At 57.3% G+C, this 26,669-nt stretch overlaps 1 protein-coding gene across 3 annotated transcripts; it reads right to left on the bottom strand.

Annotated features, from left to right (window-relative positions):
- Positions 1–1,523: 1,523 nt before the first annotated feature.
- On the bottom strand, positions 1,524–15,229 carry SLC4A3 (solute carrier family 4 member 3). Of its 3 annotated transcripts, none has more exons than XM_037849535.1 (23): positions 15,092–15,229; positions 14,796–14,939; positions 14,310–14,475; positions 13,471–13,760; positions 13,185–13,330; positions 12,555–12,754; positions 10,794–10,942; positions 10,493–10,673; positions 9,950–10,085; positions 9,567–9,750; positions 9,023–9,122; positions 8,404–8,588; positions 7,531–7,756; positions 7,135–7,353; positions 6,660–6,808; positions 5,736–5,930; positions 5,138–5,356; positions 4,728–4,817; positions 4,124–4,290; positions 3,314–3,567; positions 2,823–2,992; positions 2,468–2,641; positions 1,524–1,858 (listed from the first exon to the last, which is right to left on the bottom strand). In XM_037849535.1, exons 2-23 carry the CDS (start codon positions 14,844–14,846, stop codon positions 1,781–1,783), a joined length of 3,729 nt encoding a protein of 1,242 aa, XP_037705463.1. In that variant the 5' UTR covers positions 14,847–14,939; positions 15,092–15,229; the 3' UTR covers positions 1,524–1,780. The 3 variants fall into 3 exon arrangements, with proteins under 3 accessions (XP_037705463.1, XP_037705464.1, XP_037705465.1); XM_037849536.1 differs by having other exon boundaries at positions 13,185–13,300; XM_037849537.1 differs by lacking the exons at positions 14,310–14,475; positions 14,796–14,939; positions 15,092–15,229 and having other exon boundaries at positions 13,185–13,322; positions 13,471–13,818.
- Between the last annotated feature and the right edge of the window lie 11,440 nt (positions 15,230–26,669).

The raw sequence follows: 26,669 nt of genomic DNA, 5'->3' as shown, positions 1-26,669 counted from the left end.
GCTAAATGCCAAGCAGGGACAACTGGCACAACCTGTGTCCAGGAAAATCAAACCTTCCTGGCTCAAGCTGCCATTTCTTCTCAGGAGCTCCCCAGAACTGGCAGCGGGAAGTAAACAAGTGCAGGTTCCTGTGGGGCCCAGGGGGCCCCCAGACCAAACAGAGGTGCCCACCCCCACCAACCAGAAGATGGCTAAGCAACCTGACCTAGGACTCGGAAAATGAAGAGGGGTTGGGGGTTCCTGTGTGCAAAGCCCCTCAGCCAAGCCCACCTGTAAGGAGCCCCTGCCATCTCTGTGTTTGCCGTCTGCTCTACATGCCTGTGTTTTAGAGTTTTGCATTTTGACCTTCCCTATGCTCCTTGGCAAAGTTCCTTTGAAATTCCACCTTGTCTTGGCCACTCTAAGGAAAAAGGGATTTTGTCCTCACACAGGCCTGGGGGGTGGGTGAGAAGCCCCCGTGGCGCCAGAGACCAAACGAGCTGAGGCTGATGGGAACGAAATGTTCAAAGCTGGATAATCCAGGACAGCTGGGAGGGCTCGTCTCTTCCTTACGAGCACACGAGCAGCCTCACGCTGCTCTGCCCTTCCCTCCCAACAAGGCCAGGACACCTCGGAGGGAAAGGGGAAAAGAGTAAGGAAGAATGGCCAGCTCCAAAGGAAACGGCTAGTGTGGGGCCGTGGGTATCCCCGGGCCTGGATGCTTGTGGCTGCCCAGGACCGCACAACTCCACAGACCCCCCCTCACCCCACTTGTCTCCCAAGGAGGAACTGGCGCACTTGAAGGGGGACTCTGACCGCAGCAGATCCAGCAGGTGGCCGTGGTACCCCTGCCCGGTAGGCACAAAGCCTGCAGTGTGCGACAGCGGCCACCAGGGGGAACCACAGAGGCAAACCTCTCCATCAAGCTGCAGGTTGCCTAGCAACCCTGACGCAAAGAGCTCCTGTTTCCACTCTCAAGGCCTGCCAGGTTATTTCTAGCAAAACAGAGGCTGTTGCACAAGGAGTGGCCTCAGGAATCCAGCACTGCCTCTTTTAAGACAGCAGGATCTAAAATGGTCCAGGGACCCCAAGTCCAGCACCACCCTGGCGTCTAGGGGACTGGGGTGTGATCCCTGCTTCTCAGAATGGCAGGGATGAGGGGAGGGCGGGCAGCATTTTCCATGCCTCTCGGTATACCATCCCCAGCCCCCCAGCCAGTGGAGATGCTCTGCTTTCCCCAGCAGCCAAAGCAAAGCAACCTCCTCCCTCACTCCTCCCCAGCCCTTCCCTTTTCTAATCAGGACAAAATAACAGGCAGATGACCTTGAGCCTCCTGCTCGCCTCTCCTTGGGGGAGGGGGGGGGTGATGATAAGGCCCAGCTCTGACCTTCTGTGGTCTCAGAGTCTCTCCCTTTCCCCCAAGGACTCTGCCCTTGCCTCGAACCTCTCCCTGGTTTTGATGACCCTGAAAAGAGAATTCTTCCAATTCTTCCAATTCCAAATGGGTAAGTAGGGCCAGAGAAACCAGAGATCAACCAAGAAAGTGAAGCAGACACAAGACAAGAGGTGTGGCTGTAATGAGCTCAAAGCCTGTGGCGGTCTGGCCCGGGAGACGGCCAGGGTGAGACGAGCTCAGCGTCCAGCCGCAGGTCAGGGAGGCCACTCTGGCCGAGGCGTCCCTAGTGGTTCCAGGCACATCTCTGGGTCATGAGGAGCCCCTGGACCTGGGCTGGGCTCTGACTGGGGCCCAGGGGTCAGATGGCTAAGGGGTCGGGGTCTCTAAGGGGTACTCTCGTGAGGATCACACGGGCATGTGCAGCTCGTTGTACTCGTCCTGGCCATCCTCATCGAAGTTTGGTTCTGCATCTTCCGAATCCAGCTGCCAGAGAGAGCAGAGGTTGGAAGAGGCAGGGAAGGCAGGCTCAGGCCTCCCATTCCCCAACACCCATGCCGCTCCCAGACCTCTCTGGGGCCTCACTGTCTGCAGGGACCATGACCCCAGGTTTAATTTCACAGTTCCCTCTGGCCAAAACCTCCAGGACTCCTGAAAGTTCCTCCTAGTAATAAGGAGTAAAAATGATAGCAGCTACCAGGTATGAGGCGTGTCCCCAGGGCCACTTCTAGTACCTGCGATACTTCTGTGTACCATGTTTAAGTGAATAAATTGCAAAATGGTGTCCCTTCCTCTAGCTGACAAAAGCATGGCTCAGGACAGATTTCAGCACTGCCCCACGGCCAGGTGTCTGCAGCAGCCCCGAGCTCACTTTGTACTAAACCATCATACTGAGCATTTTCCCTGGGTAAGGAATTAGTCCTCACCACAATCCTACAGGAAGGGACATATCAGCCCCATTAGACAGAGGAGGAAAGGAAGATACCAGAAGATTAGGAAACTTAACATCATGCAACTTGAAGAGATGTGAACCCAAGCCTCTCTCACTCCAATGCCATCCGCCCTAAAAACGCTGTCCCAAACCATAGCCCTCACCGCCTGCAGCTCCCTGTCCTGGAAGAGTCGAGGCAGAAGGCAACGCCGCAGGGGCACAGTGAGCAGCAGCAGGAAGGGAAAGGCCAGTGAGGCTGCCGTGGACTTGACCACCCAGAGCAGGGCGATGCAGCCCAGCTGGATGCAGGTGAACAGGTGCATCCGCCAAGTCTTCACCTGGGGGAAGGAGCCTCGGGCTCAGCACAGCCCCCGGCCTGCTCCCACCCCACAGTTCTGGGGACTTGGCTCCCCATGTCCCAGCTCACCCTTCACCTTCATCCTGTCCTCTGGTCCGGGAGTCCCCTATCCCCTCTCCCCCGACACCCCTGCCTCCCTATACCACCCCCCCCCCACCCACCTTGGTCACGTAGGGCTGCTCAGGGTGGTGTTTCGCTGGCATGAGGATGAGCAGCAGACGCTGGGACAGCTGGATCCCGGACAGCGACGTGACCCCCATGTACAGGAAGATCCCAAAGAGCACAGCCAATGGGATGCGGCGCAGCACAGCACCCATGACGATGGACAGGCCTGGAGGGGGGACAGCCCCGTGACGATGGCCAGGCCTCGCAGAGGGCCCTTCTGATCTCTCGGCATGGGCCCGGCTGACCAGTCAGCTTAGGCCTCATCCCCATGAACAAGAGAAGACAGAGCAGGGTAGAGACCCAGGAAAGAGCTCAGGGAAAAAGGGCTCACAGGGAGGTCAGAAAGCAGGTTTGGGGCTCAGGGCAAGGGCAGGACACGACACCCTTGGAGATGCAAAAGGGGCCTGGCTCAAGCCGCAGTGGTGGGAGGTTGGGGGCATCAGGGGCAAGAAGGCAGGTCTGCAGGGCCAAGGCCCGGGGGTCTCACCCACGAGGCTGGCTATGAGCACCCCGGTGACCCGCTGCTCCCGCACCTCCTGGATCTGGGGCTTGTCGCCGGGGGCGATGGCCGTGCGCATGACAGTGAGCGCGTTGACGTGGGTGACCGAGCGGACGGTGGCCGCCGTGAGCCAGGGCAGCCCAAAGAGCCCGCAGAGCCCACCCAGGGAGCCAATGAGAAGCAGGTCCAGGTGGAAGCCGGAGCCTTTGAGCAGCCTCCGCGCCTTCTGGCTGACGATGAGCCTGGGGGAGGAGGCCGCGGGTGGGGGGAGTGGTGGGTGGGCAGGCCAGAGGCAGGGACAGGCCCGGGACTCAGGGACAGGGACAGCGGGTGGAAGGCGTGCAGGGGAGAGTTCTCCCCGCGACCCGCCAGCTTCCTCTTCCATTTTCTCCAACGGGAGACCGAAGTTCTCACACTGAAGCAAATCTGAGCCAAATTCTTATAGTGTGATATTTAAAATACCACAAAAGCCAGATGCTAGAGAGCACCAGATTAGGGTGGTTTAATCAAAACAAGACATGTGTGAGCATCGCCGGATGAGCAGGGCCCGTCACTGTGTCTGAGGGCTGTAAAGTGCCACCGAGCAAATAGTGGTGGTGACATCCGACAGCACGTCCAGGCATCACGGGCTAACCGCGCCCCACGCCCACGCTCCACCCCTTGCTGCCAATCCCGCTGCCCTCTACCCCTCCCGGCTCCCAAGCACAAACCCCTTCCTCCACGTCTGCCCCAATCTCCCACCCACCCACCCCCACCCCCCTGAAACCAAGCCCAGTAGCCCCCCACCAGCCCTCTCACGCCGTGATCTGTGTCTCCATGAAGATCAGGATGAGGACCAGGAGGGCGGGCACGGCCGCTGCCACCATCATCCAGGGCGGGAAGGGACGCGCACTGCCGAGGGGCGGGATGAACCACGTGCGCTTGTGGGGGGACGTCACCGAGAGCCCCGTGGGCACCGTCAGCTTCTGCATGGCAGGAGGGATGACAGGGTTCAGGGGTGCTGCCTCCCCAGGCCAGGAGCCCCACAGACACCACCCAGTGGCTGCTCCCACTGAGCCCAGGTCCCCAACACCACAACCCTGCTGCCAGGGCTTGGGGGGAGTTGGACGTGAAAGGGGGAATTTGGGGGAAATTAGTTTTGCATTCTCAGAGTCGCTGTCCCTCCAAAGGTCCAGCATTTGCCCCCAGCCCCACAACCCTCCTCCCCCAGGATTCTCTACAGGCCTCTGGACTGTAAACTCCCAGAGCACAGGAGCCCCCACCCCCATCCACTCCCAGCGTGGCCCAAACAGGCGGCCACGTCACCTGAGCGTGGGGGCCGGTGCCGATCGTGACCGCCGGGGCCTCCCACTCAGGGCCCCGGGTGAGAAGCAGCAGCTGGAGGGGGTCGGGGCCCACCCACCTGCGTGTAGGTGTCCGTGATAGAATAATCCACCAGGACCATCACCAGAATGGAGATGGGGATGCCGAAATCCCCAATGACCCGGCGAGCCTGGAGAGGGGCAGTCAGGGCAGGGAGCAGAGGGCAGAGGTGAGGGTCAGGAGGCCAAAGAGCCAGAAGTCCCCCGACCCGTCCTTTAACAGCCCACAGGTGCCAGCCCAGCCTGGGAGGGCCTTCCTCTCCGATGAAACTTCTCTGAGTGGTGCAAAGAAGACATCCTGGGAGGGGACTACCACGGGGGTGCAGGGGCTGTGTCCCTGGACAGACCAGGGAGGGGGGGCAGCCCTCTTGGCAGCAGAGCCTGGTGGTGACAGCAGGGATCGAAGGGGACACAGAAGGGGCCCACGGGCTCCAGGCCGGCAGCCACACACCTTACCACCCAGGAAGCGGCTGTTCCGGAACTTGCGCAGGAAGAAGGCAATGAGGAAGGTTCCGAGCATGAGGATGACGGAGAGCAGCGCCGTGTTGGGCTGGTTCCTCGGGCCCGATGGCCCCTCGGTGGGGGACAGGGTGCTCCCATTCAGGTCCAGACCAGCCTCCGACGTCCCCTCCGGGGGGTAGAAGGGCAGCAGCGGATGCTCAGTGAACACCTGTGCAGGTAACACTGATTTCACCACCGTCCACGCACCTGTGAGGGAGAGGGCTGGCCCCTCACACAGCTGGACAGGCAGCAGTGACACACACACACACACCCCGCTACCAAAGGTGACCCAAGGCCCCGGGCACTGGCAATGCCCCACTCTGTCACTCACCTGTGCAGGTGACTCCTCACTCCTAAGCCCCCAACCAGTTGCCTGGAGCCTTGACCCCTCCCCCTCTGGGTGTGACACTCTCCTCATCAGCTAGGTCCTGGCCCAGGTGTGCCCAGAAGCTGATGCCCACCAGAGCCCCCATCCTTGTCCCCTCTCCTCACCCCATGCTCTCCTCCCCAGCTCGCCGCCCACCCCCGAGACCTCTCGGGACGTCCACCTTGTAGAGCTTGTGGAAGGTCTCGTAGATGAAGATGAGAGAGATGAGGAAGGCGAAGATCTCCTGGGTGAACGGCGTGATGTAGCGGACCAGGAAGCTGCCCTCGGCGGCCACCAGGGCAAGGACGAAGACCACCAGCCAGAGGCCAACCCAGACCCGGCCGGTGAGGTACTCCAGGTCCTGGGCTTGGCAGAACTGGAGACAGGGAGGGGCGGCTTACCCACGGCACTCTGCCCCGGGCACCATGCCCCTCAGGGTGGGCAGGGGGTGAGGCCAAGGGGTCTGTGCTGGTTTGTATGTATTATGTCCTCCAGAAGAAACCATATTCTTTGATGCAATCTTGTGGGGGTAGATGTATTAGTGTTGATTAGGTTGGAGCCTTTTGACTGAGTGTTTCCATGGCGATGTGACCCACCCAACTGTGACACTTTTGATTAGGGTGTGACCTCTTGATTGAATGTTTCCATGGAAACGTGGCCCCACCCATTCAGGGTGGGTCTTAATTAGTTCACTGGAGTCCTATAAAAAGAGCTCACAAACAGAGGGACCTCAGAGAAACCGAGAGTGACATTTGAAGAGGAGCTGCAGCTAAGAAAGGATAAAATACCCCAAGAGCAACATTTTGGAGAACACCATTTTTGTAACACAACTTGAGAGCAAGCAGATGCCAACCACGTGCCTTGTGAGCTAGCAGAGGTTTTCCGGATGCCAATGGTCATCCTCCAGTGAAGGTACCCTATTGCTGATGCCTTACTTTAATGGCCTTCAGACTGTAACTGTGTAACCAAATAAGCCCCCTTTTTAAAAGCCAATCCATTTCTGGTGTTTTGCAAACGGCAGCATTAGCAAACTGGAAAAGGGTGGGAAAGAGAGACTGCAGGAACCCATCATCTACACCAGAGGATGGCAGGGCAGGGCTGTCACCTTGAAGAAGGCTTCTTCGAAGACGAGCAGGGGTCCAGAGAAGCCGACCACCAGCAGCGGCTGAGCCCCCAGCAGCGAGAAGAGGACGCCCAGCACAGCCGTGGACACGATCAGCTCGGACACACCCATCAGCCCCTCCGTCTTCTCTCCTGAGCGGGCAGCGGTCAGCAGACACCCCGGCCCAACCGCTCCCTCTTCCTCATCTAGTGTCCCCTAAGTGGGGACCCCAGAGTGATGGACAGCCCCCTCACCATAGCCATCCTCCCAGCCCCTCACCACCAGCCCCATCCACCCTGCCACCCCCTGCTCTACATAAAGCCCCCCAAGGGTGAGCCCTGGAATCCCCTCACCCCACAGCTCCCTAAGGCTGCCACTCTCACCACTGGGTCACTGGGCCTCTCTGCTCCCGTTCTTTCCCTCCCCCAGCCCTCACTAAGAGCCGCCCCCAAAGTGATCCCAGAACCCCTCCCCTCACCTAGCAGCCCCCCGAAGGTGATGGCAGGGCTGAGGGCAGCAAAGTAGATGAAGAGCACGGCCGCCACGCACTGCGAGTGCAGGGCGTCCCGCAGGTCGCTGGGGTAGTGGGGGTACCGGCGCTTCACATCCCGGACAAGCCCCCCAAACACCGAGCCAGTCCGCCTCAGGGGGTCATCTTCAGGGGCCATCTCAGAGCCCCCCAACTCTACAGACAGTTCTGGGGGAGGAAAGGGTTGCTGGAACACAGACCACCCCCGGCTCCCCGTTGGAGGCCCCAGCCCCCCACCCGACCATCCACACCCGGGACACGGTGGAGGGACTCGGGGTGGGAGACTCCCACGCCAGGACGAAGGACTGGGGTGTCAGGACAGAGGGGGGTCCTGGAGGGTGGGACCTTTCCCAGGAGCCACGTAGTCCCCCCGAGCGGTCATCTCCACTTTGGTCTGCTCCCGCTCCCGCCGCTTCCGCAGCAGCTCGCGCTGGAAGGCCGCCACGGAGCGCAGCAGGTCGCGGCCCTCCACCTCGGACGGCGGGATCACGATGCTGCCGTCCAGGAACTCGCTGATGGCGCTCAGCAGGTCCTGCCGGTCGTCGGCCTGGTAGGCGGCCTCGTGAAACAGCTGAGCGAGGGGGGGACGCGACTCTCAGGGCTGGGCAGGGGAGGCAGGGGGCCTCCGGGGGGAAGAACCCGGGGGGAGGTCGGGGCCATTCCGGAGCTAGAGGCAGGGTGGACGCTGGTCCAGTTCAGAGGCCCCAATCATCAAAACGGTGACACACACCCCTGCGGGCTGGGATTCCCCTAGCAGCCCCCAGACCTTCCCACGCGGCAGCAACCAAAGGGGTAACACCTGGCATAGCCGGGGCCTCCAGAACATTCAGATTGGACAGTGCCCACACCCTGCTGGTTGATAAATATTTTGAACATCACGCCCAGCTAGAGGACCCTCCTGCCCAAGCCCAGGAGCCACAGAACCCCGGCATATCCGGCCCTCCCATTCAAGTCTCATGTCAGATCTGAAGCTCTGGGGCCCGGGCTTCTCCCGCTGCCTCCACTGCCCCCGCCTGCAGCCCCAGCCCAGGGCTCCCTTTTCTGCTCTCAGTCACAGCTCCCCACACACCCAACTACTGAGCACTGGCTCCACTCAGGGGGGGCCTCTGTCACCCCTGCATTCAGGGACACCACTGTGGGCAGCCAGCGGGGCAGGGAGCAGGCGGGGCCCAGGGGATGGGCCTAGAGAGCCCAGCCCAGGGGGCTGCAGGGCCCCACCTTGTCAGACATGAGGGTGGCAATGGAGCGCCCGAGCTCGTGGTAGTCGCTGCTGGTGTGGCTGGGCCCCAGCATCACGAAGATGAAGCGGACGGGCACGGGGACCTCCAGCACAGACTCCAAGAGCACAGCCTCGCTCAGCCGCACAAAGGCTGCCGCTGGCTGCTCCAGAAAAGGCACACAGCCTGGGAGGAAAGCAAGGCACAGGGCGCTGGGCAAAAGAGAGTGGCCAAGGTGGGCCCTGGAGGGAATGTCTGGGGCCACCATGTACAGTTGAGCAGGTTGCACACTGCACAAAGAAACCCTAATCTAACGGGGCCCTATTTGCTTATAGATTTGTATATTTCTTACAACTTACCTACAGATGGAAGTTAAGAGTCTTAAGGAACAGGCGCCTTTTTCTAATTCTCACAAGGGTGCCATGTGGACTAGCACCCAAGATAGCAGGAAACTGGAGGGAAAGCAGGCAGGGGATTGGGGAAGAAAGGGCTGGGGTCAAAACGGGTGGTGAGGAAGAGCAGGAGTGAGGTGAGGGCCTTGCTGAGGACGGAAGAGGCAGCCTCCATGCCCCACAGGCCCTCCCCCTGGCCCCCGGCCCCCAGCCCCTGGCCCTCCTCACCCACGAGCACGACAGTGGCCTCAGCATCTTCAGGGATCTTCTCCAGCAGCTTCATGCTTTTCCCCCGGTGACCATCTCCCCCAGGCATGTGGAGGGGCTTCTGAGGACGCAGAACTGGAATAGGGCTGGGACCCAAACGGGAGGCCGTGGCAGGCCCTCCCATCCCTCGCTCCAGCCCTGGGCTCAGCCCTCCACCCCCTGGATCTGAGCCCAGCTGTCTCCCTCCCCAGCCAGGGCAGGGACTGTTGAGGTGGCCCTGCATCAGGAGGGGGCCGGCCCACGATCTGGGCTCCTCCTCTCAGCCCCCCACCAGCCTCAGCCTTGGCGGCTGTTTCGATGGCTCCCACGGACCACAGCACCCCACCAAAACCACCGCTGCTCCAGAGCACAGACAACCTCCTGCATGTCTCCTCTCCCTTGCCCACATGCCCAGCCCAGTGCCAGGCATCCAGCCATCCTGACCCGCTTGACAGTCATCAGCAACCTCCACTGAAACTGGAAGCCCCTGCTGCCCCCCAGCCCAGGTCAGAGCAAGGTGACTGACCTCCTTGGCATCGGGGTCGTGAGGCCAGAGCGGGGCCGGCTCCCCCAGGTCGTCGGCCATGGGAGGAACCGCCCCATCTGGGCCGTGGCTGGGGGTTGGGTGATGGTTCCCCAGGACCGAGTTCATACTGGAGCTCGACGGGTTTCGGGGGAAGAAGCCACTGTCCTTGTCATCGTTGGGATGGCTGGGGAGAGGGGGGAAAGGAGGTTAGGAGGAGAGGCCCGTGGGGGGCTGAGGTCAGGAGGAGGCGCAAGGTGGAGAACCGTGTACGAAAGAGCTTGCTAACGGTCAGTGCCGGGCAAAGACAAGAGAGGGACGGGCTCCCCATCACTTGAGGGTCAGTCTGGGCTCCCAGAAGTACAGGTGGGCCAGACGAACGGCACCTGTGTTTCAGCAGCAGGGTACGCAGGACACTGGCCCTGTCCTCTGGCCGGATCTGGTCGGACATGATCATGGTCTCCACCAGGAGGTGTGCGATGCCCGGCAGGGTGGTTTGCTCCAGGTCCAGCAAGGCAGCGCCTGGGGGCACATGGCCAGGGGAGGGGTGCCCCATCAGGGGAGGGGGACGCTCTCATCAGAAAGAACCACTCCCACACAACGTGCTCCCCACAGATGGGCAAATGTGCTGGATGGGCAGAGGGCCGAGTGCCCCAGGCAGCCACCCCATCCCACACATCCCACATCCCAGCCAGAGAAAGGACAAGGGCAGGGATCACGCACCTCGTCAGCCAGAAAGCGGGTGGGAGCGTTTATTCATCCACTGCCTGTGTACCAAACCCCTACTCTGTGCCAAGTACAGTGCTGAGCACCAGTGGCCCGGCCCGGCCCAACCCCTCAGAGCCGCACAAGGAATTGGACTCCATGTCCAAAAAACAGTGGCCGGACCTGGGCCGGGCTGAGCTGCGAGGCCTGCAGGGACCCCCTACCATGGGCGATGGTCCTCCTGAGCTCCAGAAGGCTCCGGAAGGAGAGCGAGGCCACATGGGGCTTCCCCCAGCGCTCCGTCTCTTCCTCCACGTCCTCCTCGAACTTGATCCAGCGGGCCGTCTCCCGCCAGTGGGGCTCCTGGCCGTGGTCCAGCATCAGCTCGTTCAGCTCCACAAACACCTGGGGAGGGCGCCGGGCAGGAGGGCTTGGGGGCCCGGCTGCAGGGCCCAGGAGGTGGGGGGACAGGCTCGGGGTAGAGAGGCGAGAGGACGCACCGGCCCAGCCCCTCGGGCCCGGTACCTCGTGAGGCCGCCGATCCGGTGTCTTCTTTTTCTTCTTCCGGCGCAGGATGGGGGCCAGGCCGCCGGGGCTGCCCTTCCCGCCCTGGGTCCGAGACGGCTTCTTCACGAGGTGCCGCCGCACCCCAGGGTTGTCCTCCAGCCGGTGACCTACGGAGAAGGTCGGCTTGGCGGTCCCAGGGGCCGGAGCTCAGGGCCCAGCCACTCCAGCTCCCCTGCTCCGTCCAGCCCGGGACACCTGGCTGGCAGGACCAAGACCAGGTAGGCTGGAGTGGCCATTTCAGGATAAGCAGACTGAGGCCCAGAGAGGGGAAAGAGCCAGCCCAGAACCAGAGAGAGAACCACGGGCCCAACCTCATTAAAAAGGCGGCCCCCAAATCAGTCCCCGACATGCTCACTGCCCTCCACCTTGGGCCCCAGGCCCGACACCAGGTCCCCAGGCTCTGAGCCGTGCCCCCACCCTCCAACATTCCCTGTAACCCCCTTCTGCACCCATCTCCACCCCATCAGTACACATCTGGGCATCCTCAGGCAGAGCTCCTCTCCCCTCCCTCCCCACCTGCCCCTGCCCAGCTGGCAGCTGGGGGCAAGGCCAGAAGCCCAGCTACTCACACACTGGTCCCCCTGCCAGGGGGCTCAGCTGGCCCCTGATGGACTCCCACAGGTCATAATCCTCAAAGTCCAGCACAAACATCTCTAAATCCTCTGAGGCCAGCAAGTCGTGAGGACTGGGGCCAGGTAGCCTCCCAAGACCCTGGGCCACAGTGGCCCTGGGCCTGGGGCTTGGTGCCCCGTTGGGCTCTGTCACCTCCTCCAGTGGGCTCGTCATTCCCCCGATGGCCGAGGCCTCAGCCCCTGCCGCCTCCCAGAGTCCTGGCTTTCCGGGGGTGGGAGCCTGGATGCAAGTGGGTGAGAGGTCTCTGTCCCCCCTACACACAGCTGCAGGTGGCAGGGCTTCCTGACCCCGACTCCCCACGTCCCCAAGCCTGGCTCCTGCTGCTTCTCAGCCCCCACCCTGGCTCTGTCAACACGCCCTCCTCCTGGCTCCCCCACCCTGCCACCACCACTGCCATCGGATTGTCCCTGTCCCTGTCCTCAGGCCCTGGCAACTTTCCATGACATATTGAGCTTAGAGCTTGCACACACACCCCCACCCCCATTTCCCCCACCCACACACTGTGGTTCCAAGGGGCCGGAGGGCGGGGTCTGTGATGCCCCTGGCCTGGGCACCAAGCCCCATGGGTGATGACAGGTGGCACAGAAGCCAGGGCACCGATAAGATGGAAGGAATGCGCCGAGATCACAGCCAGGCCCAACTAAGGGCAGTGGGATGGGAGTGAGGGGGCCCCTGAATCAGGCCAGGGGAGCCTCCAAGAAGCAGGGGCCTGGCACGGGGGCTCAGACCCAGGCGGCTGCTTTGAAAGGGATGAAAAGAGCTGGGGTATCTGCCCTGAGAAGAGAAGTTTAGGGGATGTAGGGGGTATAAAGATGTCTTCAAAGATCACGTGGGAAAAGGGGGCAGCCTTATTCAGGAGGTGACTCAGAGGACAGAAACAGGACCCAAGGACAGAGGTGTCGGGAAGGGAAATTTCAGCTCTGGCAACCAAACAGATGGCCTGGGAGGTGGTGAGCTCCCCATCACTGGCCAGGTTCCAGCAGACAGGGATGCTACAGAGGGGACTTGGCTCTGGGTGGGGGAGAGCACAGAGATCCTCTCCAAGGCTCCTTGCAGGCTGGGGGCCGGCCCCAGGGTCTCACTCACTCTTCATGTCGTCCAGGTCCGCAGAGCCCAGCATCTGGGCCTCCGCCTCGTCAGTGGGCACCTGCTGCTCCGGGCCCCCAGGGTTGCCCAGGGCACTGCCCGGGCACAGCCGCTCCCGCAGGTCGTAACTGGCTGAGGGGCTCCAGGGCCGGCTCTTCTCCCCAGTGACTCGGGAGACCTGGGCCCGGGGGCTAGGGGAGCTGAAAAGGCAACATGGCAGCCTTGGATTTCACAGGGCAACATGGCGGGGACGGGTCAGTGAGGGCAAGGGGCAGGGCCTGAAGCCTCCTTGAGCTGCCTTTCCCACCCCCAGCCTGGGGCAAGAGACACAGGCCCCTCCTGGGCCAAACGGAAGCTCACCTCCCCCTTCCCCTCCCCATCCCACTGGCCCTTCCTCTGCCCTCATCCCCACTCTCCTCTCCACCCTGACACCTTCTCTCCCTTCTGGAAAACCCTTTCTCCTTTTTCTCCCCTCTCATTCCCTCCTCCTTGTGAATCATTTGAACAGAGAAGGTGCCCCCCCAAACGATCTCCTCCACCCCCTTCCCCTCTTCTTTCAGGTCAGAGCTGGGGGGCCTGACTGCCCTGGGCTGGGTGGGTCCCCCCGAGATTGGGGCTGGGAGCCAGTACCTGACCGAGCACGGGGGGCTCCTGTCGGAGCGTGGGCCCCCCTCAGGCAGGGGTTTGGTGGGGGCAGCCCTGCCCCGGAGGCCTGGGCTGTCATCCTCGTCACTTCCAATGGAGAACTGTGGACACACAGGACGCCCCCTGGGCCCCTGCCCCGACTTACCACTCAACCCCCACCCCCCACCCAGCCTCCCCCAGACCCCCCATCCCCCGCTACAGCATCCTCCTCTCCTCCTCTCTGCACCCCTCCCCAACCCACCGCCCCCTCCTCCAAGGGGCAGATCCCTACCTTTGCTTTCTGTGGGGACCCCGAGGGTGGGGGCTCCACAGGTTCTGTTTCAAATTCCCCTTCCTCCTCCTCTTCTTCCTCCTCCTCCTCCTCCTCCTCCTCCTCCACTCCAGCTCCCCCCTCCTCCTGGATGGGAGGGGTCCCTTCAGAGGGGGGAGCAGAGGTTTTCTCCTTCTTCCTCTTCCTGCGGGTGTGGCGGGCGGAGGTGGGGGGCGGTCGCCGCAGCTTGTGGGGCGGAGGCAGGCGTGCCGAGAGCGGGTGGTGGGTGTGGTGGGAGGTGTGCCGGTGAACTGGGGTGCAGGAGAGCCCGTTGAGGCCCCACAGCACCGCGGGCCCTCACCGCCCTGGGGGCACCTTCTTCTAGCTCAAGACCTCATGCCAGGTCCCCCCACACCTGGGTCCACACTACTGTCAGTGGTGAGGCCTGGTAGAGTGGGGGGCTAGGAGTGATAGAGAGGGAAGGTCACAGGGGGGAATGGGGGGGACATGAGACAGCCAGGAAGGGGGAGGCAGTCAGAGGGACCAACGAGTGAGGAGAAGAGGGCAGGGCCAGAGGTGGGACAGAGCCAAGAGGGGACGATGAAGGTCACCGAAGGAGACCTCAGGCCCATCTCCCTACATCTCCCCTGCATCTGGGGCCCCAGCTCCCGCGGCAGGCGGACAGGTGATGGGTGAGGCAGGATGGCTTAACACAGCATGGTGGCCCCGCACACAGTCCAGCACAGTGTCCAGCACGGGATGGACCCAGTGAGCAAGCCGGGTGGCGAGCACGGTGATGGTGGCGATGAAGGTGATGGTGGTGAGGGCCGGGCCACGCCAGGGGTCCCCAGGCTACCCACACTCAAAGTCCCGCTCGCTGTAGCTGCGGCTGGGCTTCTCGGGGTCCCAGGCCGGGGGCTTGCTGATGAGGTCCCCAAACCTGCTCACTGCCAAGGTCTTGCCCAAGTCATCGTCCTCCTCCTCCATGTCGGGACCTAGAGGGGGCTCCTCCAAGGGCACCCGGACCTGCAGGCCCAGGCAGCCTCTCCTCAGGACCCCCGCCCAAGGAACGCCCCGCACCCACCCCAGCTCCAGGCCCTGGTGGGGTGTGGAGGTGGCTGGCAGGCCGCATCCTCAAGAGCACCCCAAGCCTGGGTCAAGGTCCCAGAAAGCAACCTCTCCAGGCTCCCAGGGGCTTGGAAGGAGAGGGGGCAACAGATCTTTCTCCACAACCCCCAGCCCCCGCTCCCCATCCTGGACCTGGGGCTGCAGGGTGGGCCAGAGGACGCCCCTCCCCTCCTCGGGGTTCCTCCCCCTTCCCTTCCCCCTCCCCGCGCGTCAGTCACCTGGGGCAGGGGGGAGGCGCCCCCGGGCGGCGGGATCGCTCCGTTGGCCATGGCCGGGGAGGCGGCTGGGGAGGCTCTCGCTCACCGAGGGACCCGTGACCCAGATGAGAAGAAGGGGGCGCTGCGGGGGCCTGGTGGGGAGCCCTGGGAGACGAGGGCGGGGTCAGGAGCCTCGCGCTGCCCATCCCCGTCGGCCTCCCGGAGCCGGATCCCGCCCCCTGCCCGCCCAAGGCCCCGTCACGCCCGGGACCACCGGGTGCCCCCCGCCCCGCACTGCCCTGCCCTGCCCGGGGTACCTCGGGGCTCCAGAGCCTGCGGGGCCCGGGCTGGCCGCCGCGCCCCATGTCCCTCCCGCGCTCGCTCCGAGGCGCGCCCGCCGGGGCTCAGGTTCAGCCTGACGCCGCGCAGAACCGGGCGGGCCGGGCGGACGCAGGCGCCGGAGCCCGCAGCCCGCGGCTCCACCTCCTCGCGCTCGGCTCCTCCGCGCCGCCGCCGCCGCGGGGCCGCACAATGGGAGCGGGCGGGCGCTGACTCACCCCGCCCAGGCCGGCGCGGCCCCCACGCGCGGGCCCCCGCAGGACCCCACCTGCCCCTTCGCGCGCCCCACGCGTGGCCGGCCCGGGTGCACGGCCCCAAGTTCCCACAGTCCCCCAAGTTCACCCCTCACCTTGCTTTTAGCCTTCCCTCCCTTCTGGAGCCCTGAAGGCGCCTCGGCAGACACAAGCCTCTCCCCTCACCCGCACCCGTGGGAACTGAGCTCACCCACAGACTTGGCAGCACCCCACCACCTCCCTGTCAATCCCAATGCCCCTCACAGGCCTGGCTGCCTTCTCCCAGCCCTACCCAGAGTTTGACCTTGACAAATCACCTTCCCTGTCTGGCCCTCAGTTTCCCTATCTGTAGTCAGAGGAGCCTGGAATGACGCCCAGCTCTAAGATTCCAGGGCTCCATTTCCACGTTTCCTCTGCCCCATCTCCACCCTCTGAAGTCCCGTCCTGTTTTCCAAAGGCAGAGTCTTCGGAAGGAGCAACTGGACACCAATTTAACCCTTCTGGGTCTCCCCAAAACTGGGCACCAAGTAGGATGCCATATCCAAAACAGTCCCTGGTTAGACATCCCTTGAAGCCACGGTCCCTGAATCTTTAAGACAAACATGAGAGGATGTGGGGGCAGAACTGGGGTGGAGCGGATGGCAAGGAGAAGGTGGAAGTGGCCAGGCTGAAGAGGGGAAACAAAGGCCAGGGGGCCACATGAGGTCAGGGAGAGGGTGCTAGGCAGAACGGTGACCCCTCCCTCACCTGGACCTCTGCGCATCCCAAGGGAAGATCTGCCTTCAGAGCCGTCCAAGGGGGCAAGAGGGAAGGGAGCTAATTGTTTGTTGAATGTCCACTTTGCTTTGTGCCCACAGCCCTGGGCCAGGCCCTCTCTAGTCTTTGCACCTCATCTTAACCTTACCCGAAAAGAAGCGACCATTACCCCCATTTCAGCTGAGGACATTGAGACTCAGGGAGGCTTGTTAGCCCACTGCAGTCACAGCACAAGCAGGCTACCAGCAGATTGGGGCATCGTGGTGCATGGAAGGTGACCTTCAGAGCCACGGCCACTTAACTGCTCTTCCACTGACAGAAATGGGCTCAGCCTGCCAGTGTCACAGGGCTAGAGAGGGTGAGATGAGATGACAGCATGGGGGGCTCACTCAGCTGTGGTTTAGGTAGCACACTGGGGCCCCCAACTCGGGATGTGAGAACCAGCCCTTCTTGTGGGTTCCTTCACTTGCTTAGAGATACCCCAGGGTCTTGGAACCTTTCCCCATTCGGAACATTCTGGGAGGGCTCTCTGGTCTTCAGTCCACTCTCTTGGTCCTGCTCATGGTCTCAGCCCCTCTCTTCTAGCCTGGGAAGTCGGACACTCTGAGGAGGGGGTTACACTGTGATGCCATAAGGATACCACGGTGTCTTCCCTCTGAGGCCCCAGCCGCCCCAGGGAAGATGCTGGGCACAAGGTCCCCATCTTCCTGGAGCTCTTAGACTTTTGTCCTCTTCCCAGTCTCCCTGACCCCAAGCACTTTCTTCTGTTCCCTACCCCTCTGGAATGATGGAATAAAACCTCCCCTAAAAGAGTCTTTGCAACCCATGTTCACCTCTCCTTTCAGGGTGCAGAGAAGAGGCTGCTGACACCCACCAGTTGCTTTGTACCAACTCATCCTTTTCTATGTAAATGTATGATTTCATGATTCCCACTCAGCTCTCCTGGCATCCTGAAGCCTTTTCTATTGTGTCCTCCTGCCTCCAGCACACATGTACTTGCCAGGGCCCTGCAGTGGGTTCCCTGGTGGAGTCTTTATTTGTTGACAAAATGGTGCTCATTGTATGCACATGTATACAGCACGTGAGTGTGAGAGTGTGTGTGTGCTTGTGTGTTAGCTGTGCTGTCAGTTCCCAGCTTAGAGCCTCTGGATGCTCAGGTGACAGTAAAGATGACGGCAAAGGCAGAGGCCAGCCACAGGCAAGCTCAGAGCAGAATCCTCCCCTCACCCTCCTCCGCAGTCCAGTTGGACTTGAAGTTACCTACCCTGCATGCTGAGGCCCCAGGAAGCTTTGCAGGGACACACAGCACCCCCAAGCCCTATCCCATGAGTCCAAGGAAGCCGGAGTCATCACGCCACACCACCCAGATTTGGAGGAATCTCTGGATTCTTCATGAATGGGCCAGGAGCCCTTTTGGGTGGGTTCCTCTCACAGTCATTCCCTGGAATCATTATGTCAGGGTCAAATATCTTGGGAACTGGACCAATGGAGTGGACATTCGTCATCTGTGGCCACACAAACCTTTGAAAATGCTCCCTGTTTTGGTGAGGTCCCACATTACGAGTCCTGTCCTTCCAGGGTAAAAGCCAGAAAACACATGCCCAGACTTCCTTGCAGCTAGGGACACATGCCCGAGATTCTACCAATCAGATTCTCCTGCACAAGACCTGAGTTTGGAACTGTATCTTCTATGAGTGTAGTGGGGAGGCTTGTGGCACTTCTAGGGATGGCGGTGGCAGAGGTTTTGGTGCCCAGTGATAGCAGTGTTTCTGCAAAAAGCTCTCATGATGTGGCTGGTCATTATTCCTAGATCTCATTCCTCCCCCAGAGACTACCTAACAGTCATTATTTCCTGTTACATATTCCTTTCCAACTTAAAACAGCTGTCTTCTGCAACTAAAAGTCCTGACCGATGGAATCAGGGAAGCAGGCTCCAGGACCAGGGCACAGGCCACATAGGCACAAGGCAGTTGTGGTGCCAATGTCAGCAGCTGGCAGAAAGGACGTGGGGAAGGCCCTCTTCTAAACAGGCCTGGGTGGCCCCTGCCTCTTATTATCACTATCTCTTGTATCATCATTTCCATCCTTTAAGTATAATGCTAACAACAACAATAACTTCATTACCTTAAATTTGGGTAGCCCTTTCCAATTTACAGACCACCTTGATACACGTATTCCCACCAGCTCCTCACGACAACCCGCTGAGCTACAGCATCTCAGTCCCGTTTGACAAGTGAGAAAAATGAAGCTTAGAAAGTTTAACTGACTAGCCCAAGGTCCACAGCTGGTAGGCAGCACAGCAAAGACTTGAACCTGTGGGCTTTCTGGCTTCGTGTCTAATATTTAGCCCTCCTCTGAGGTCTCCGGGTCCTCCCACAACTGTTAAACCTCCCATGCCATACGCACAAACTGAATTATGCCACTAGCTGCCCATCTGAATATTTTAAGGAGGCTGCATCTTTGCTTCTAGAGGCAGTGTAAGGGAGTGATGAGCGTGAGACCTCTGGAGCAGAGCGGCCTGAGGTCATAGCCCAACTCTGCACCTTGATAACTGCATGACCTTGAGCAAGTTATTTACCTTCACTGGCCTCAGGTCCCCCATCTGCAAAATGTAGATAATGACGGGTTGTTGGGAGATTGAACTGAGTTCAGCTGTGTAAAGCACAACAGTGTCTGGCACATAGGAATTGCTCAATAAATATTAGCTATGTTCAATACTACTCATCTCAGACACAAGGACCCGAAAGCTTACAATACAAAGAAATGATAAAATGTACATATAAAATAAGTCTAAGCTGACTTAGCACTTAACCAAAGCAATAAGTGTAAGAGCTAAATTGAATTGGGCCAATTGTGCAAACTCAAAGAAGACAGAGATATCCAGAATGGCTTTTACCACCCCCAGGGTAGGTTCTGAAACTCCTGGGCCAATGGACCAGTCTGCATTTGTAACCCTAACTTCGCAGGGTGAAGAGTTTCCGGAAGATGATAGGGTATGTTTCAGGTAACCCCAGGTGGTTACTTAGACTGGTCTGGAATTCCCTATTGGCAAGAGTACCTCCTCCCTGGGCTCCGTGAGCAAAGCACCCAATGCCATTTGTTGTTGACCAGCCTTGTGGTAAGACCTTACTTTTTACGAGAGGTAATATGGCAGTGAGAAAGAGCCCAGGTTCTGGAGCTAGAAATGCTATATATAAAATACCAGTTTATGCTTGGCACAGAATGGGTGCTCCATAAATGTCATCCTTATTTACTATCGTTGTTACCCTGGGGTGGTTTATCCCATCTTAACCCACATGTCCCTTGGTAAACTTGGACTCAGCTTTGAAACAAATCCAGTCTCAAGACTGCACCACCTGTTCCTGAAGGTTCTCTAAACCCTGCAGAGTCCACTTTTCAGCCCCAAACTTAACGGATTTTATTTGTCGCTACGATAACATTTTGAGATACGAATCTATGTCCTTTCACCGTCCCTCACTGGAGAAAGTAGCCTGCTATGAATTTTGTTGTTTTGGGGGTAATGGGTAGGAGAGGCAACAGAAATAGCCTGCAAGTCTTTCTGCCTTTTGTTCACCCAGAGCCAAAGCCTTAGGAAACCTAGGGAGGTATGCAGAGGAGGAAAAATAAAGAGCTAGCAGATGTAGACACTGTGTGTTGGTCAGAAAACCAGGAGGGAGCAGAGGAGCAGACCCTTTGCCCAACCCAATCAGCAAAGTGGAAGGAAGAGCTCCAGGCTGGAGGAGAGGGGAGAGAGTGAGGTCAGTGAGTCCTGATGGCCCCTAGGATGGGGCCTGAAATAAAAGATTGTTTTGAAAATGTTGTGAAGTTGTATTCCATGCACACCCAAGGCTGTAAACTGAGACTCACACATTCATTCTATACTCCACGCCAGGCACTGAGTGTACATTGGTGAGAAAAACTGACACGATCCCTGCCCTTGGACAGCTTACAGTCTAAGACAATGACCAAGCAAACACAAAATAAAATTACACAATGTGGCAAGTGTCATGAAGAGAAAACGCTGGTTACAGAAAACATTTGGGTGGTAGGGTTAGGGACATCCTCTGCTAAGGAGGTGACAATGAAGCAAAGACCCAAAGAGTATGAAAGAATCAACTGGGCAGTGAGGGTGGGTTGGGTAAGTGGGGAAGGAGAGAGCATTCCAGACAGAAGGAAGAGCACACAGAGGCCATGTGGCAGGAAAGAATGAGATCTGTACATGCAGGTGGGTGATGAGGATCCAGATGGTGTTAACCTGCTAGGATGTGGGATCCCTGGAATTTGGACAGCTATGAAAGGACTGAAGGTGAATGAGGTTGGGCCTTCTTGAAGGTCTAAGAGGCACAACAGTTTTGGGAAAGAGGATGCATTCTGTAGTCAGAGGGCCCGAGTTTGAGATCTAGCATCCACTTGGTGAGAATCACCTTATTTCACCTGAGCACCTGCTTCCTTACCTGATAAATGGAGATCACGCTTTTCCTTCAGGGTGTTTGTCTTAAGTGAGAGAACATCAATAAAATGATTAGTATAAAAACAGGCATGAAGTAGGTGCTCACAAGGGATAGTTGTGATTATCTTCTCCCATTGTCTCTTACCCACCCCTCGTGAACCAGCTCCGAGGAGCCTTTCTAGACTCTCCTGCTGGACTTTCAGGTCCTTGAAGGCAGGGAGACCCTCTGGCTCAGCCTTGAATCCCCCCATCTTCTCACATACGGCCTGGCACTTTTTAAGAGCTCAGTAAATATCTGTGGAACTGAAGGCGAGTGCACAAGTAATTATAGTAACTAATAAACTGAAGAATGTTTTTGTGGAGGACAGAAGAGTCACTGAGTCCAAAATGATCAAATAACAAAAGGTGAGCCAAGAACTTTGCTTGTTCAAATCCCAGCAGCTCTGAGTTTCCTTCCAGTGTGTGCTGGGAAACCTCCACTCATAAGCACCTGGGCTGAGCAGGGAAGTCGTGCTTCTGTGAGTGCAATAAGATGCGGGCTTTACCTCTTCTGATCACAAAGAGCATTCAGGGGCAACAAAGGCAGGTCGTCCTAATCAGCAGGCAATTTAACCAGTATTTATTTAATGCTTTGCGGTTCACAGAGCATTTCCACATCCATTATTGCCCTTAAGTCTCTCAACAATTTTGTGAATGAGGTAAGTTATTAATTAGTCTCATCCCTGCGCTGCTGATGAGGGAGCTGGGGACGGGAGGGAATGTTACTTGCCCGTGGTTAAATGGTGAGCCGCAAAACTAAGGTATGATCGTAGGTCTTTGGGATCTAAATCCACCATGTCTTCTCCAATACCACAATCACACCACACTGACTCCTAAGTGGATAGATGCAAAATATTGCAGGCACTCAGAGATGGGCACAGCATGACAGCTAACCAAGAGTACAAATATCTCCGTGTCCCCCTTCTGCCTTGTTCAACCTCCACCATCAATTTCTTGTTTATCCCTCTAGAATTTACTTAAGCAAATATAACCAAACATGTATATTTCATATAGATTTAAACACAAATATATATATATTTCTTTTTTACAGAAAATGCACCATAGTGTTGTCATGTACAATTTCAGGAGGAGTCCTTTCTCTCTACCACTTTGTCCCTCAGGCCAGCAAGCCCCAGGCTGGACAGACACCAGTCGATCAATTAGCACTTGTTGGAGGGGAAAGGCTAGTGTGGATGAACAAATCTACCCCTGGGATAGTCCAAGGTATGTGAGGGCAAGTTCCCGGATGCCTGACATCTGTGCACAAGTATCAGTGCGAAGAGCAGTCACATTTGCTCAGTCAGGCAGGGTCTGAAAAGCAGATGCATCCTAGACCCTTTCTCTTGCGGAGATGCAAAGCTACAGGGTCCCACAGCTCCAGGAGGGGAAATGGCCTGGTGCTCGACCACATGCTCAGCAGGCAACACCAGCACTCAGTCTTCCAGGGCTCCGAAGGACAAGGGTACAGAGGACTACACTGCCTCTGCAATGTCTGCCTGTGTGCAAACTAGCTTTGGGCCAGAGGCTGGGGAAGGCCTTTCTCGGGACCAGCGCTGGCTCGTTTGTGGATGGTGCAAAATAACGAGACAGGGAAGAGTGTGCATGTTGCCAAGAAAGTGGACTAATATTTTGGGGAGGTTTTAATTTTCTTCATTAAAAATTCAGGCCACCTCTGAGCATAACAAAAGTAGGTGAATTTATTTTCTGAGCCTCTGTAGTCCTTTCTGAGCCCCTCCACCCTTCTGCAGGTGGGTCACCAAGAGACGTCTACACCAGCCAGCATTTCCCACCTGGTGAGTTCCGAGATTCATACCATTTCCTCCCCACTCTCCCACCAGACCAGAAACTGATCTTAGACATCAACCTTTTTTTATGGAGTTGAATGGTCTACATAATTACTCCTTCTTGGGGGGACATGTACACATATGATTGCACATGCACTGAAGTCTCTCAAAGGGTACACAAGAAGCAGGGTAACAATGTTTGACTCTAATGAAGGAACTAGAAGGTATATCCTTTAGAATGGTTTGAATTTTTTAATGTATTTATTAATTTTCAAATGAAATTTAAAACAAGGATTTTTAAATTACCCTTTTAAATGTTTTAATCTATTAACTTGAAGGATTTAGAGATGTAGCAGGCTGGTCAGCCCACAGCAACCCTGCCCATACCTTTCTAGGCAAAACACCCAACCCCTGACATAGCCCCATCCCTGCAGACCCCAGGGCAGTTAATCCATAAACAGGTCGATTTTAGGCCTGGTGGCCTGACACAAAAAGTGCACTGAATTCACCACACTGCGTGGCTCAGGAAAAGGAACCAGGGAGAGAAGGTCTGGGCTGGCTGGCCATGATACTGCTGAGGCCGGGAGGCTGATGGGAGACAAATTCCAGTGATGAGGGAGCAGAAAGGATATACCCAGAGGCAAATGAGGAAGCCAGGGGCAGAGGGGGGGAAATGAAGCTATTTTGCACAAAAAGGCAGAGACCGCCGAGAGAGAGGGGAGGAGGGAAGAGAGAAACCACCTGGCCCCAAGAAAGAGGAAAAAACCTGTCCCTGGGGCCTCAGCACCAGTGTCCAGGTCTGGGGCATGTCTTTGCACTGAAGGGTCCTTTCTTGAGCTAATTGGCTCTGCATCTTGTGATCAAAGGAGTGTGGGAAACACTCGGGAACTGTGATGATGAGATCAAACAAGTAAGCCGCTTTAAGCAATGCATGGAAAATAGTAAGGGCTCAGTAAGCCGTAGCTGTTATTTTATTAGGGCGTTTTAATTCCTTTTTCAAGGCACCAACTCCCCCCAGCCTCACCTCTTGAAAATCACCCTAAAATCCAGAAACTGTTCTGCCATATGTGGACCCTGACCTAACCTGGCCTGTCATCATTATTGAGGTGTTCCTCTACAAATCTTTGAGGGATCTTTAAACATGGACACCTCCACCCCCTACCCCCCAGTCCTGGTCCAAAGAAGGTAGCGCCCTTCATGGGGGTAGTTTTGAGTCTCCTGCCCTGACAAACCCTCCAAAGGGCTCCGTGGGGCCCAAACATTCATGTCACGCTCTGGGGGAGGTTCTGTGTCCTACTGATCTGTGAAGGAATAAATAAATGGATTCATTCAATATACTCACGAACAAATGAATATGCAGTGAATGTGTTTCAGGATAGGAACGTTGCTGACCCACATGAAAGTCAGAAAATGCAACAGATGGTAAGATAATAGGGGACCCTAACCAACCCCACAGCCGTCTCCCCCAGCCCGGCAGGCCATTTCCCTCATTGGCATCTGCTGACCTCGGGCTGCAGACTGTGATTTTCGTCTTCCACGCGTAGGGCCTGTTCTGGTTTGCTAGAGCTGCCGTGATGCAAAATACCAGAAATGGATTGGCTTTTATAAAGGGGATTTATCAGGTTACAAATTTACAGTTCTAAGGCCATAAAAGTGTCCAAACTAAGGCATCAACATGAGGATACTTGCACTTAAGAATGGCCGATGTCGTCCAGAACACCTCTGTCAGCTGGGAACACACGTGGCTGGCATCTGCTGGTTCCTCGCTTCCGGCTTGTGTTTCAAAATGACTTTCTCCATAATGTCTCTGGGCTTCTGTCTCTCTTAGTGTCTCTCAAGCTCATTGCTTGGTTCTCCTGGGGTGTCTCTCTCTAAGCATCTGGGAGTCCTCTCATAGCGTCTCTGGGCAAATTCTGGGCTTCATCTCTTAGCATCTCCAGTCATCCTCTCTCCATCTCCAAGCAACTCCAAACATCTCCAAGCATCAGCAAGCATCTGTGTCGGCTCTCGAGTTCTTTTAAGTACTCCAGTGAACCAATCAAGACCCATCCTGAATGCGCAGGGCCGCACCTCCATGGAAATAGTATAATCAGAGTTCTCACCCACAGTTGAGTGGGTCATATCTCCATGGAAACATTCAAGCAAGAAGTTCCCCCACACAAGATTGGATACAGGATCACAGCTCTTTTGGGGTCCTTAACAGTTTCAAACCAGCACGGAGCCTGAGGCCGAGTGATTCCCACAGTGGTGCCGGCTAGCACCGATTCTCCCCCCTACTATTCCATCTGTCTTCTTGGGCCCAGGGTTTGCAGAAGGGCAGCTGAGCCAGGGTGGAACTGGGCCTCAGGGATTTCAGTCTTCCCCTCCTCACACAGTCCCTGAGGCCCCACCTTGGACTTTCCCCAAAGAAAACTTTCCACTGAGGCCTGAACTGAGTTGTCGGAATCCATCTCTCCCCCAGGAGTAACCTACAGGCCATGGTGAACGAGCAGCGCCCCTCATTCTCTCAGTCCACACCTTCCTATTCCCCTGCCCACCCACCTCCCCCAGTGTTAACCTTTCCACTGTTAACAGATGGGAATTCGAGTCATGGCAGGTATGCAAAAATGCACCCCTTAAATTTTGGGTTTCTCCATTAACACAAGTTGATCCTTATAATGTGCCCCCATTTCCAAACTTGTAACATTCAAGTAAATTTGGCCCAATTCAGTGCTTTTTAACTCAGTCATCTTAAGTTTCCTTTGGCCACGTCCCGAGCAGGGCCTGGGCACATCCCACTCTGTGGTGTGGAGTGCTGGGCCCCTGCAGTGATACCTCTAACCCCACCCCTACCCAGGGCACACTCACCAGTACACTCTCAGCTGATTTCCGTGCCCCACTGGGGGCCCGCAGGGTCCTCTGGACACCTCCTTCCTCCAGTTGAGGAAAAACTGGGGACTGTTGCCAGCCCTCTCCTGCCCTTAAGGCAGGGGTGCATCTGACAGTCACTGTCTTCCATAATTGCAAACAGGGAGCAAGGCACAGGTCTCGTCCACCCCAAAAGCCCTCCAATGTCAAGGGGAATTACTGCTACGCTGCTAACACTTTACTCTAAAAATTCTCTCTTCCCTCTTCCCAGTCCAGAGTTCTTCTTAAAGCTTAGCCCTTGCACTTAAAACCCAAGGATTTGGCATTTATGTTCTCTGCCCTGGACTATCTTTAAAGTAACAGAGGCTCTCCAGGTCAGCTGGGAGTTCAGCTGGGAGTTCAGCTGGGAGGGCTGAAAATTAATACTTCAACTAGTATCCTATAATATCCCACACCTGGAGAAAAGAGAAAATTCAAATATAGTCCATCTGGGCCTGCCTGCCCTGGACAAGTCTAAGATTACACTTAGCAGGTGCCCCGACCTGGGCAGGGTGAGCAACTCTCAGAGAGGCCCATCTACCGCAGGGAAGAGGGAGGGGGGTGGGGAGGGGTGGAGGGAGCAGTGTGGCCCAGTGGTTTGTTCATAGCCCAAGCTTTAAGGTCCCACCAGCCTGGATTCTTCCAGGGAAGAATAGTCTCTTCCATTTACTAGCTCTCTGATCTTAAGCAAGTCATATAACTAACTTCTCTCAGCCTCCGTTTCCTCACCTGTAAAGAGATTCCACTTCACAGGACCCCTGTGAAGACGACACTGTCTTTAAGCACTTAGCTCAGCATGTAACCTTTCCCCAAAACCACAGCCCCCAAAACACACACTCAGCAAGAGCGCAGCTTCTGGGCTCCACGAAGCAGCTTGACTAGAGTTCCCAGTACTCAACTTCCCAAGCCCTCTTACCAGGGCCATCCTTCACAAACACACTGGTGTCGCTACTTCCCCGCACTCATTCTTGGATGCAGGAAACAGACCCCTACTCAGGCTGCTTAAGTCAGAGTGGGGTTTGTTCAGTCAGGGCCCTTTTGTTGGCTCAAACTCGGTTCAAATCCACTTCAACCGAAAACAAAAACAAAAAAACAAGGGTGTAAGGGCCTCCTTTAGATCACATAACCTCAAACTCCAGGGGTATCTGCCTTCTGCCCTCAGGCACAACTGCCTCTAGTTGCTTCAAAGACATGACCAGGTCCTGCTCTCTCTGCTTTCCGCTCTGTATGGTTTCACCCTCAGGAACACTCCCTTATAGCTACTAACCCCAATGGAGGGAAAACTGCCCCTTTCTCGGTTTCCTCCACAGCCCAGCTCCACCTCATCCTCTCCCCAGACACCCTCTCGGATTCACCTCCCACTGCCAATGGCCTGAGATCCTCATTATTTCCCAACTGAAATTCAAGA

Source organism: Choloepus didactylus, chromosome 9, assembly GCF_015220235.1.
Source record: "Choloepus didactylus isolate mChoDid1 chromosome 9, mChoDid1.pri, whole genome shotgun sequence".
In the NCBI taxonomy this organism is placed as follows: domain Eukaryota; kingdom Metazoa; phylum Chordata; class Mammalia; order Pilosa; family Megalonychidae; genus Choloepus; species Choloepus didactylus.
Note: the sequence above shows the minus strand (reverse complement) of the source record. Positions and strands in the feature narration are given on the sequence as shown.

Coding starts and splice junctions, on each gene's coding strand:
- SLC4A3 (XM_037849535.1), bottom strand. CDS start 14,846: ATGGCCAACGGAGCGATCCCGCCGCCCGGGGGCGCCTCCCCCCTGCCC. Junction 10,943..12,554: donor GGACCTGGACGACATGAAGA/GTGAGTGAGACC, acceptor CCTTCTCCGTAG/GTCACCGGCTGGAGGACAAC. Junction 7,354..7,530: donor CTACGTGGCTCCTGGGAAAG/GTCCCACCCTCC, acceptor TTCCTCCCCCAG/AACTGTCTGTAGAGTTGGGG.